General features: G+C 40.4%; 3 protein-coding genes across 3 annotated transcripts; 2 read left to right on the forward strand and 1 right to left on the reverse strand.

Annotated features, from left to right (window-relative positions):
- Nucleotides 1-984: 984 nt before the first annotated feature.
- On the forward strand, nt 985-1,488 carry LOC118646992 (anther-specific proline-rich protein APG-like). Its single transcript, XM_036291029.1, has one exon. It carries the CDS (start codon nt 985-987, stop codon nt 1,486-1,488), a length of 504 nt encoding a protein of 167 aa, XP_036146922.1.
- Nucleotides 1,489-5,591: 4,103 nt separating this feature from the next.
- Nucleotides 5,592-6,996, reverse strand: LOC118646993 (histone-lysine N-methyltransferase SETD1A-like). The gene is made up of 3 exons (XM_036291031.1): nt 6,527-6,996; nt 5,956-6,267; nt 5,592-5,722 (listed from the first exon to the last, which is right to left on the reverse strand). Exons 1-3 carry the CDS (start codon nt 6,618-6,620, stop codon nt 5,592-5,594), a joined length of 537 nt encoding a protein of 178 aa, XP_036146924.1. The 5' UTR covers nt 6,621-6,996.
- A 1,382-nt stretch (nt 6,997-8,378) lies between these two features.
- Nucleotides 8,379-9,113, forward strand: LOC118646997 (vicilin-like seed storage protein At2g18540). Its single transcript, XM_036291038.1, has one exon. The coding sequence runs from the start codon at nt 8,409-8,411 to the stop codon at nt 9,111-9,113; it is 705 nt and encodes a 234-aa protein (XP_036146931.1). The 5' UTR covers nt 8,379-8,408.
- Nucleotides 9,114-9,963: the final 850 nt, after the last annotated feature.

Raw genomic sequence — 9,963 nt, forward strand, 5'->3', positions numbered from 1 at the left:
GTGCTCCCAAAAATATTCTGAAGCGATATAGCGACTTCCCTGAATCCTCATCCTGGAAGCAGGGCGCTACGATTCAGGCGCCTGCTTCCTCCCTGAACTTCAAGCCAGGGGCGCCTACCGGGGCGCTTAAGTTAGGAGGTGTCCAGGGGACAACGGGCGCCTATTAAGGCGCTTCTCATCCCCTACGTCGTCCCTCCATCTAAACTGTGCACCATAGGGCAGCCCATAGGGCGCTCTCCGTCACAAACGCCCCATCTTTTCCTTTGGCGTGGGATTTGTTGCGCCCTCCCTGGGCGCTCCCCCCTCACGCTGTCTACGCCTTGTCGCAATTAGTACGCTCTTCCTCCCAATAATATCCGAGAAAGTACCCACAAAAGAAAAGAGGTACTCTCCTTTTTTTTATTATTATTACTTTTGGCCTAAAAATCAATTCCTAAAAGCACCACTAAAAACCGCGTCATTCACGTGACAGGCAGTAACAACGCGAATAATAATAAGAATAACTATCATTGATCTCTCTCTCTTTCTCTCTCTCTCTCTGTGTTGACGTACTCTCGGTCCGCGTCCGTGTGGAACGGAACAAGACAGGTAAGAATAGAACCCGAGTCAATCTCTCACATACATTCCGTGGGATGGTACGGGCTGCCCGCTAGGGCGCTTATCCCCTGCACTCCCCTCCTTATTCCGTAAGGCAATGGACTCGCCTATTTGAGCGCTTTACCCCCACGGACTTATACAATCACAAACTTAATAGATTGACTCGATTTCTCATCTAACCCAGCAAAATTACACCGATTAAACATTTCTATAAAAATTAAAAGAAAGGAAAATAAATATTAACAGAGAGAAAGAGAGGAACATTACACAAATTACACTACTCTTGCAACACTCGCTTATCCAAATTTACCTGCCTGACACGTGTCTTTTCTATATAATCATGGGTTCGTTTAATAAATTCGGTTCACTACCAAACAGTGCGACATCATGCCACGGTCTCGCCGAGGAGGACGGAAGCGGCAAATCAAACGATTAAAATGGCGTCTTATCGAGGCTGGAACGTTCGACCCGTCCGTCTTCGATCGACCTCCGCCCCCCGACACCTCCCCGAGACGCCACGGATCACCGGGCCCGTTTGAGCTGCCGCCTCCACAGCCTACCCCCTGCACCCGCCCAGTTGCCCCGGCACCACCCTGCCATAGCGCACCAAACCTCGCTCCCTTCAGGCGCCCACCGCCCCGGCTACCCTCAGGGACCGACAAAGCCCCTATACGAGCCCCCACGCGTCCCGCTAGAGTGGACCGTCAGGCCCGTCCACCCCAGCGACAAGGCCCCCGCGTCACAAGCGACGAGGCCTTCGTCGGGTCGCTCCCCAAACTCGCCTTATCCGGCAAAGCGACCCCTCGGTCCGTAGAAGCTTATAGAAGGCTTCTCAAGCCCTTCGAAGGAGCACCACCTCTTAAAAGAGCAAAACAAGCTGGAGAACAATAAAAAAAAATATATAAAGGAAAAAAGGGTTTATTATCTACACCGGATTCAATTTTTCTTTTTTATATACCACAAACTCACAAAACAGTTACGCTCCTGGGGAACTACGGGTTACGCTCGGCCCCGGTTACTTCCTGCCTCCCCCAGGACGTAACAGAAAGTATGAAAAAAGCTGGTGAACTTGAAAGAGAACTCGCTCTTCAAAGGAATGATGTTATAAACGGTATTCCATACATATCCGTTGTAGCAGACGGTTGTTGGCTAAAGAGAACGTATGGTACTGGTTATAATTCTCCTTCTGGTGTTGGAGCCATAATTGGTTACCACACGAAAAAGATTTTATTCCTTGGTGTCCGCAATAAATATTGTTCAATATGTGATATAGCAGAGCGGAAAAATATCGAACCAAGAACGCACAAATGCTACAAGAATTTTGATCGCAATGCAAGTTCCACAAGAATGGAAAGTGATGCTATTGCGGAAGGTTTTAATTGTAGTCTCGAAATTCATAATTTGATTTATAAAACGGTTATTGCGGATGGTGACAGTAGCGTATTTCAAACCATTCTTGATAACGCACCATACGATAAACAAATGGTGACAGTAAAAAAAATAGAATGCACCAATCATTTACTCCGTAATTTATGCAAAAAGTTGAAAGCTGTGTCACAAATAACTCAGCCAAAAACGGCTTTGTACAGACGCGAAATATTGTGAAAAAGAATATTTTAAATATTCGAAAGGAAATAGAAAATGCAGCAGAATTACGAAGAAAAGAACAAAAACCTCAACATTATAGAGTTAAAGAATTACAGGAAGATATCTTGAACATTCCTAGCCATGTTTTTGGCGAACATAAACGATGCGAAATACGTGGTCGAATGTGCAAGAAAAATGTAAATAAAACGGAAAAAAATTATGTACCGTTTCTAAAGTTATTTGGTTTGTATCAAAAAATTGAAAGTGCAATTTATTATATAAGCGGTTATTCTGACAGTTTATTATTATGCTTAACTAATAATCCTGCAGAATCGTTTAACTCAATAGTCTGTAAAATGATCGGTGGAAAGCGCATTCACTTTGGAAAACGAGGTTCATTCGATGCTAGATCTGCGGGAGCAGCCATACAATATAATTCACAAGAAATCCTTACAGAATTACATCGAAGTATGGATAAAAATGTTCCATCTGTTGTTGAGAATCTGGAGAAACAGCGACAAAGAAAAGTTGCGAGAACCAGAGAATCTCGAGAAGCACAGGGAAGGCAAAAAAAATTTAAAAAAAAGCCAGAAACAGATAGTCATTACGGTCCGCAATCGCGAAAACCAGATCTTCCACCTGAAACATTCGAGCAACTTCGTCAACACCATTTAGAAGAGTTGTTCGAAAATGCCAAAAACTGGCAAAAAATTGAATTTGATACCAGACAACAAAGTGAATCGCAATTATGGTTGTCATTGAGACGAAAAATGTTAACGTCATCCAATTTTGGAAGCGTATGTCGCATGAGACTGACAACATCTTGTGCAGCGACAGTAAAAGCTATTTTATATCCTCCATTCATTGATACCGCAGCCGTAAAGTATGGTCGCGAAATGGAGGAAGTTGCAAAAAAAGAATTGGCCACCAAATTAAATAAATTTGTGAAACCTTGCGGATTATTCATAGATACTGATAATCCATGCTTGGGTACAACTCCCGATGGACTTCTTGATGAAAACGGTTTGATAGAAATTAAATGCCCCTTATCAGCTGAAAATTTAACAGTAGAAGAAGCCATAAAAACAATACCTTCCTTGAAAGGCATTTTTGATAAAAAGAATCCAGATAAAATGAATAAAAACCATCGATTCTTTTATCAAATTCAAGGGCAATTAAACATAACGCGACGAGAGTATTGCGTTTTTGTCATATGGACACCAAAAAGCATGAAAATGATTTATATAAATAGAGACGATGCTTTTTGGAAAAATCAAATGCTGCCATTTCTAACACGTTTCTATGATGAATGTATGCTTCCGGAAATCTTAGATAGTCGTCATAACAGACATATGCCGATTAGAGATCCGGGATACATCATAGAAGCAAAAAAAGCAGCAGCTAAAAAAGACAATATTCGAAAAAGTATTCGGCAAAATACGTTACAAGAAAATATTGCAAATAAGGAAAAAGAAAGATTTGATATTTCATGTACAAGAGCAGAAATTACCACTGCTGCACTTGCTCAAGATATGGAGCAAGATGATGATTGTACATATATTGGTACAAGCTCTAAGGATGTAATTACCACTGCTGCGCTTGCTCAAGATATGGAGCAAGATGATGATTGTACATATATTGGTACAAGCTATAAGGATGTAACCGAAGAGGATAAAGCAAGACGACAAATAAATTTAAATGAAGTTATTATACCAATTTCTTTGGTGAGAGAGAATGTCTTGTCTGATAATATGTTAAATGATGAGTCGTTAGATTCATTTTTACGCGTAATAAGAGAAACGACTGAATTCCAAACGCAAAGTGTGCAATATCAAGGATGTCTTGATTATGTTGACGCTAGTCAAAGTAACAAAAGCTTACAAATAATTGGAGGAAAAAGTCAATGGACTGGAGATGGAATTGAACACTGGCGATGTATATTTTTTGATGGCACCAAACTTTACGTATATGACAGTCTACCTGATTGTAATTACGATAGGTTGTCACTTAAAGAGAAAAATTATATACATCTGCGATATCCAAGAATAAAGTTGAGCGATATTATTTATGAAAAAGTTGATACGCAGCCTGATTCTAAAAGTTGTGGAATTTACTCAGCAGCTTTCGCTACAACTATAGCCTTAGATGGCAATCCCTGTAATGTTAGATATTCCAGAAACATGAAGTGCATGAGACAGCACTTTATAAAAATTATAGAAGGTAATAAACTGCTGGCATTTCCAGAAAGATAAAAATATATTTTATTAAGATAAAAAAAAATATATTTTTAAAATATTACAGAGATAAAATATATTTTATCAAATAAAGCTTTTGTTCTGACAGTACTAGCACATAAAAAACTAGAAGCGTCAATTTGAATAGTACTGATTAAAATAAGAATCAGAGGCATCTGTTTAGACGGTATTGGCGAAATAAATGCTAAAAGCGTCGTTTTAGATAGCACTGATTATATTTAAAGTCAGAAACGTATCTTAAAACGATACTGATTATTAAATTTATTTAAAACGGAGTAAAATAAAAACGGAGAGACGAAAAAATTTTATTGGTTGCGTCTCACAAGAATAGGCGTTGGAGGGGCCCATTCTATACAAAGTAATAAAAATTAAAAATAACACATTGTAAAATAACATTTAAAATTTTATTTTAAAAATATATTTTTAATATTTTTATTAAAGCTTTTCGAATATATTTATTTTAAAATTTTAAATTATTATTTAATTAAAATGTTATATAAACATTATTAATTTTTTTATGTAGCATTTATAACTTTTATTTCTTAATATTATTATTATTAATTAAAATCTATATTATAAGTATAATTTTTAAATCTAAAAAAATATTAAAGTAAAAATAATAATTAATAATTTTAACTAAATTTAATTTAAAATATAAATTTGTTTATTTTAAAATTTAATTAATTACATCTTAAAGTCGTCTGTGTAACCGACATTTTGTCAGTATAAATCTTTTAAAAACCCAATGCACATACATCTCTCCAACGGACGACGCGTGCGTGCGTGTGTACATGCATGTCTGCTGCTTGCGTTCGTGTGTGCCTGCCTGCGTGCATGCTGCTAGTTGGGTTTGTGTATGTCTGCCTGCGTCGTGTGTGCCTGCCTGTATTCGTGTGTGTGTACATGCGTATGCGCCTATCTGCGTGAGTGTCGGCTTGCCTGTGTTTGTGTGTGCCTGCCTGCGTGCATGCTGCTGCCTGCGTCGTGTGTGTGTGTGTACATGCGTATGCGCCTACTGCGTGAGTGTCGGCTTGCCTGTGTTTGTGTGGGCGTGCGTGCGTGTGTATGTATACGTATACAGAGAGAGAAAGAGGAATCATTACAAAAGAAAAATATATATTTTTAAACATATTTATTTCTTTTTTTACAGAATTACATATATGGGCGATAATTATATGGATACGTATATGGATACGCATATCCATACATTTGCGGCGTATATTGCGGCGGCGGCGGCGGCGGCGGCTGGACCGGAGACGGTGTTGGTGCCTGCGGTTGATATGCTGGAGGAATATACGTAGTATGTGGATACGTATATCCTCCAGCATATTTTCTTCTTTTGTATCGCCCGCCGCACCGCATGGTTAAGTTGCTGCAAAACAAAAAAGATATAAAATAAAAGGATGAACAAATAGACAAATATGTATAAACTAATGTTAAAGATTACTTACATTTCTCGTTACAAGGCCTCCTCTTCCTCTTCCTTCTCTTCCGCCTCCTCTTCCTCCTCTTCTACCGCCTCTTCGTCCTCTTCCACCTCTCCCGCCTCTTCTGCCTCCTCTTCCTCCTTGTCTTTCTTCTATTTCATCTTCAAAATATTCTTCTCTTTCTTCTTCTTCTTCTCCTTCTTCTCCTTCTTCTCCTTCTTCTATTTCTTTTTTTTCAGGAGGTGCTGTCGATTTGCGTACGGGCGCCGCGGCCGTCGATTTGCGTACGGGCGCCGCGGCCGTCGGTTTGTGTACGGGCGCCGTCGACTGCGGCATCCTTGCATCCTTACTACATGTGTCGCAGTGACGGCTCCGTGTAATCACGGCACCGTCACTCCTCGCTGTAATAAGAAAAAAATTATTATTCTCTAAACAATAAATAATTGCACACACACCCATACACCAAAATGACACTGCGGTTCACTCATCTTGGCGAGAGTATCCGACTTTTTATCACTTGTCTCTCTCTCTCTCTCTCTCTCTCTCTCTCTCTCTCTCTCTTTCTCTCGCACGCAAGCATGTATGTGTGTGTGTGTGTGTAACATATAATATATAATATATAACATATAACATATAACATATGTACTATAAATTACTTACTTTTACGTGTAATCGGTGGCGGTTTTTTATCCACCACATCTTCTTCACCTCGTGGCATTTTTTGATCCTCGTTCACGTTCTCCTCGCGAGACATCTTGCGAAGTTGCAACAATGACTACGCGACACTTAGATGCGAAAATCGCGAGGCCTACCCGAAAAACAAAAGAACATCGTTGCTCGGCCAGCTTGTCGAAAGTATAGTTAGAGTGAGAGAAAAAGAGAGACATACAAAAGATGTTATAATAAATACAGAAACATAAAATCACATTGTCGGAACGTAGCGGCGCGGTTACACTAATACTAAAATGTGTTGTATTTGTAACAAATATCACATAATTGTCGCAAATATCACATATTTTTCTAACAATGTTGGTGTATACTTATTATTATCGCGCAGGTTCGATTCCTTTTATGGTGCCATATAAAAGAATTTTTTTAACAAAAAATGAGAAAATATAAGGGAAAACAGATAGTATATAACAAAATAATATAATTAAATTACATAAATTATAAATTACTTTTTCTTTATATTTTTGCAATTATAATTATTTTATTTTAAAGTACTTTATTTTAGAGTATTATTTTTGTCAAAAGTTTATATATAAAAGCTTCACTGATAAAAATTTAAAATAAAAGTGTAAATAAAAAATTTTTTTTTAAATAAAAATTAATGGTTTTTCTACCACAAAGTCATGTTTTTGTATTCTTATAAAACATTTATTTTAAACAATTATTAAAATAATTTTAAAAATGAACATTAAAATAAATTTTTTTAAAATAAATATTTAGTTAAAGGGCATAGCGGAATAAGCAGGTGAAATCTGCCCCCGCACTAATCGAGCTTAAATTGATATCATTAGTTGGCACCCTTGAGATGTAAAAAATCCACAAATATTAGTTACAAAATTGCATTTTTGGGAGAGTTATGGAGGGGGAAAGAAAAATAAAGAAAGTGGTTTTTTTCGAAAATGGTTGGATCGATTTTAATGAAAAAAATATATGTTGTAAACATCATTTAGACAAATTTGAGAAAATTTTAAGTAATTTTTGTGGTAAAAAAAACCCGATAAAAAAATTTTTGAATTCTTTATGAATTTTTTTGGGGGTGATAGTTCTGAGATACCACTTTTATATTTTCACAAAAACATCTCTAGATCTTTTTCTTTAACACATTTTTTTTTTAAATCAATCGGAGTGGTGGAACATGGTTAAAAATAATAATTCACACCGCGCCGCCGTGCTGCGCCGCGTTGGGCGACCGGGCCGCGGCGCACGGCGATTGTTGTCATGTTGAACTTACATACTAGTTGCAGTGTTTAGTTGCCAAGAAAAATTATAATATAATAATATAAAATATAATAAGATAGATTGAGAAAAAATGGCGGAAGGAGAAGGTTGGTTGAGTGAGTGCTCGCGGTTGTAAAGAGGTGAATTAGTGGAAAAAAGTGAGGAATGATGTGAGAAGGTATGGACGAGGAAGAGGAGGAGGAGGAATAACCGGGGCATTGAAGGGAAGCACGAGACGGAAGGCAGAGAAGCAGGAGACATGGTGAAAGAAATTGGAGCAGGTGATAGTGAAGAGATGGAGAGTCGGTGGAAGAACGCGAAGCGCAGGATCGGAAGGAAGCGGAGAGGCGGTCTGGACAGATGGCGCGGCGGACGGAAGGAGCGAGTGACGGATGCGAGATATCGATATACGAGGAGAGAAACGGATTGGTGGAAGGAATGAGAGAGGGAAAGGAATGGTAAATCATGGGATATCGATAAAGCGATGGGTCGATGAGATGGGGATTGGTGGAGAGTTCGAGAGTGGAAAGATGGAGAAGAATCGAACATCGAAAAGGAGTAGGGAGAAGGGAAGCACGAGGTGACGTGAACTGAGATGGTGGTGAAAAAGGAGGTGAAAAGCGGGAAGCGGAACAAAGAAAGCAGAAAGGATAGTGATAGAGGAAAAAAGGTGGAAGACGGGAAGATGGACAGCGGAGAGCTGAGGAAAATTAGAGAGGAATTGAGAGGAATAAGAGAAGGTATAGTGGACTTGGTGGGGTTATGGAGGAGTTGGATAGAGAAAGAGGAAAGACAGGGGAAAACTGGAGAGGAAAGAGAACAGAAAAAGAGCAGAGGGGAAGAGGAGACGGAGGGACAAGAAGAGCAGGGATCAACAGAAGAGAAGGTTGGAAGTAGAGATTTCAAGAGAAGAGGAAGCGGAGACGAGCAGAGGGACAGCAAGGAGAGGAAGGAAGAGGAGAGAAGGAGGAAGGTCACTGAGGGGGAAGGAGAGGTAAAGGAGAAGGAGATAAAAGGTGAGAGGAGGGAAGAAGAAGCGAAGAGCAAGGAAAGGAGGTCAGATGGAGGGGAGGGGTTGAGGGTCAGAGGAGAGAAAGACAAGGAGAGGAGGGAAGAGATGAACGAGGTGACAGAAGAGATGATGGAGGAGTGGTGGAGAGAGGTGGAGGCGGAGGAGGAGAGGCTGTGGAAGAGAAAGGCAGAAGGAGAGGAGAGAAGGAGAGAGGAGGAAGAAGAAAGAGGGATGACGCTGAAGAAGTGGCAGAAGGACATGATTATTAAAAATGTTTTTGATTTGTGACAGGTGGCAGACAAACGAAGGAGAGGGAAGGAGATTGGACGAAAGGAGTATGGAATAAGGAGCGAGAGTGGAGAGAATACATCCTTGGACATGGAAATGAGAGAAGACTCGGATAGAGGGAGACGGAGGAGAAGCAGGAGGGAAGGAGAGAAAGCATGAGGAGGATGGAGTAGGTAAAACAGAGAGAGCAGAGGAAGACAGGAGAGTAAGTGGAGGAGAAAGTGGAGGAGAAGTCCAAGGATGAAAAAGGAAAGAGAGGTTCAAGGAGAAGGGGTTAAAGAAGACAGCGGGGAGGAAATGGATAGAGAGAGAGAAGGAGTGGTCAGAGAGGAGAGGGAGGGGATGGGGGAAAGGGCGTGCGAGGGGGGCGGGGGGTAACAGATTGTAAGGGTCGCATATGGCCAGGTCGGTTCGGGAGTGGAGGGGCTATGTATGTGAACGGTTCGGGAACGCTCCGTGAAAAAAGCGCCTTGTATACCCCGTATTTGGGACGCAATAAAGTCTATTCTATTCTATAAAATATAATAACACATATAATATTTCCAGAACGTCTGCAATAGGAGCGTCCTAGATGCGCACAGTAATAAATGGACACAGCAGGCTGAGTGAAACGGACACAGATCAAATGCACACAGAACAAATGCGCACAGACCAAATGCGCACGGACCAGATGCATACGGAACAAATGCGCACGGACCAAATGCACACAGACCAAACGGACACAGTAACCTACAAACTTATTACATGGGTTGCGACTTTTCGGGCATCTCTATCGACGGGGTGGGTGCGGGAGGAGGGCGAAGCCCCCACTTGCACCCCACATGTGCGCGTGCGTGCGTGTGTGTGTGCG

Source organism: Monomorium pharaonis, chromosome 1, assembly GCF_013373865.1.
Source record: "Monomorium pharaonis isolate MP-MQ-018 chromosome 1, ASM1337386v2, whole genome shotgun sequence".
NCBI lineage: Eukaryota > Metazoa > Arthropoda > Insecta > Hymenoptera > Formicidae > Monomorium > Monomorium pharaonis.

Bases quoted from the DNA above. Each gene is read 5' to 3' on its own strand.
- LOC118646992 (XM_036291029.1), top strand. From the start codon at position 985: ATGCCACGGTCTCGCCGAGGAGGACGGAAGCGGCAAATCAAACGATTA.
- LOC118646997 (XM_036291038.1), top strand. From the start codon at position 8,409: ATGGTGGTGAAAAAGGAGGTGAAAAGCGGGAAGCGGAACAAAGAAAGC.
- LOC118646993 (XM_036291031.1), bottom strand. From the start codon at position 6,620: ATGTCTCGCGAGGAGAACGTGAACGAGGATCAAAAAATGCCACGAGGT. The intron at 6,268-6,526 runs GTAAGTAATTTA...TTCTTATTACAG, and splicing joins GCCACCGATTACACGTAAAA to CGAGGAGTGACGGTGCCGTG. The intron at 5,723-5,955 runs GTAGAAGAGGAG...ATATTCCTCCAG, and splicing joins TGGAAGAGGACGAAGAGGCG to CATATCAACCGCAGGCACCA.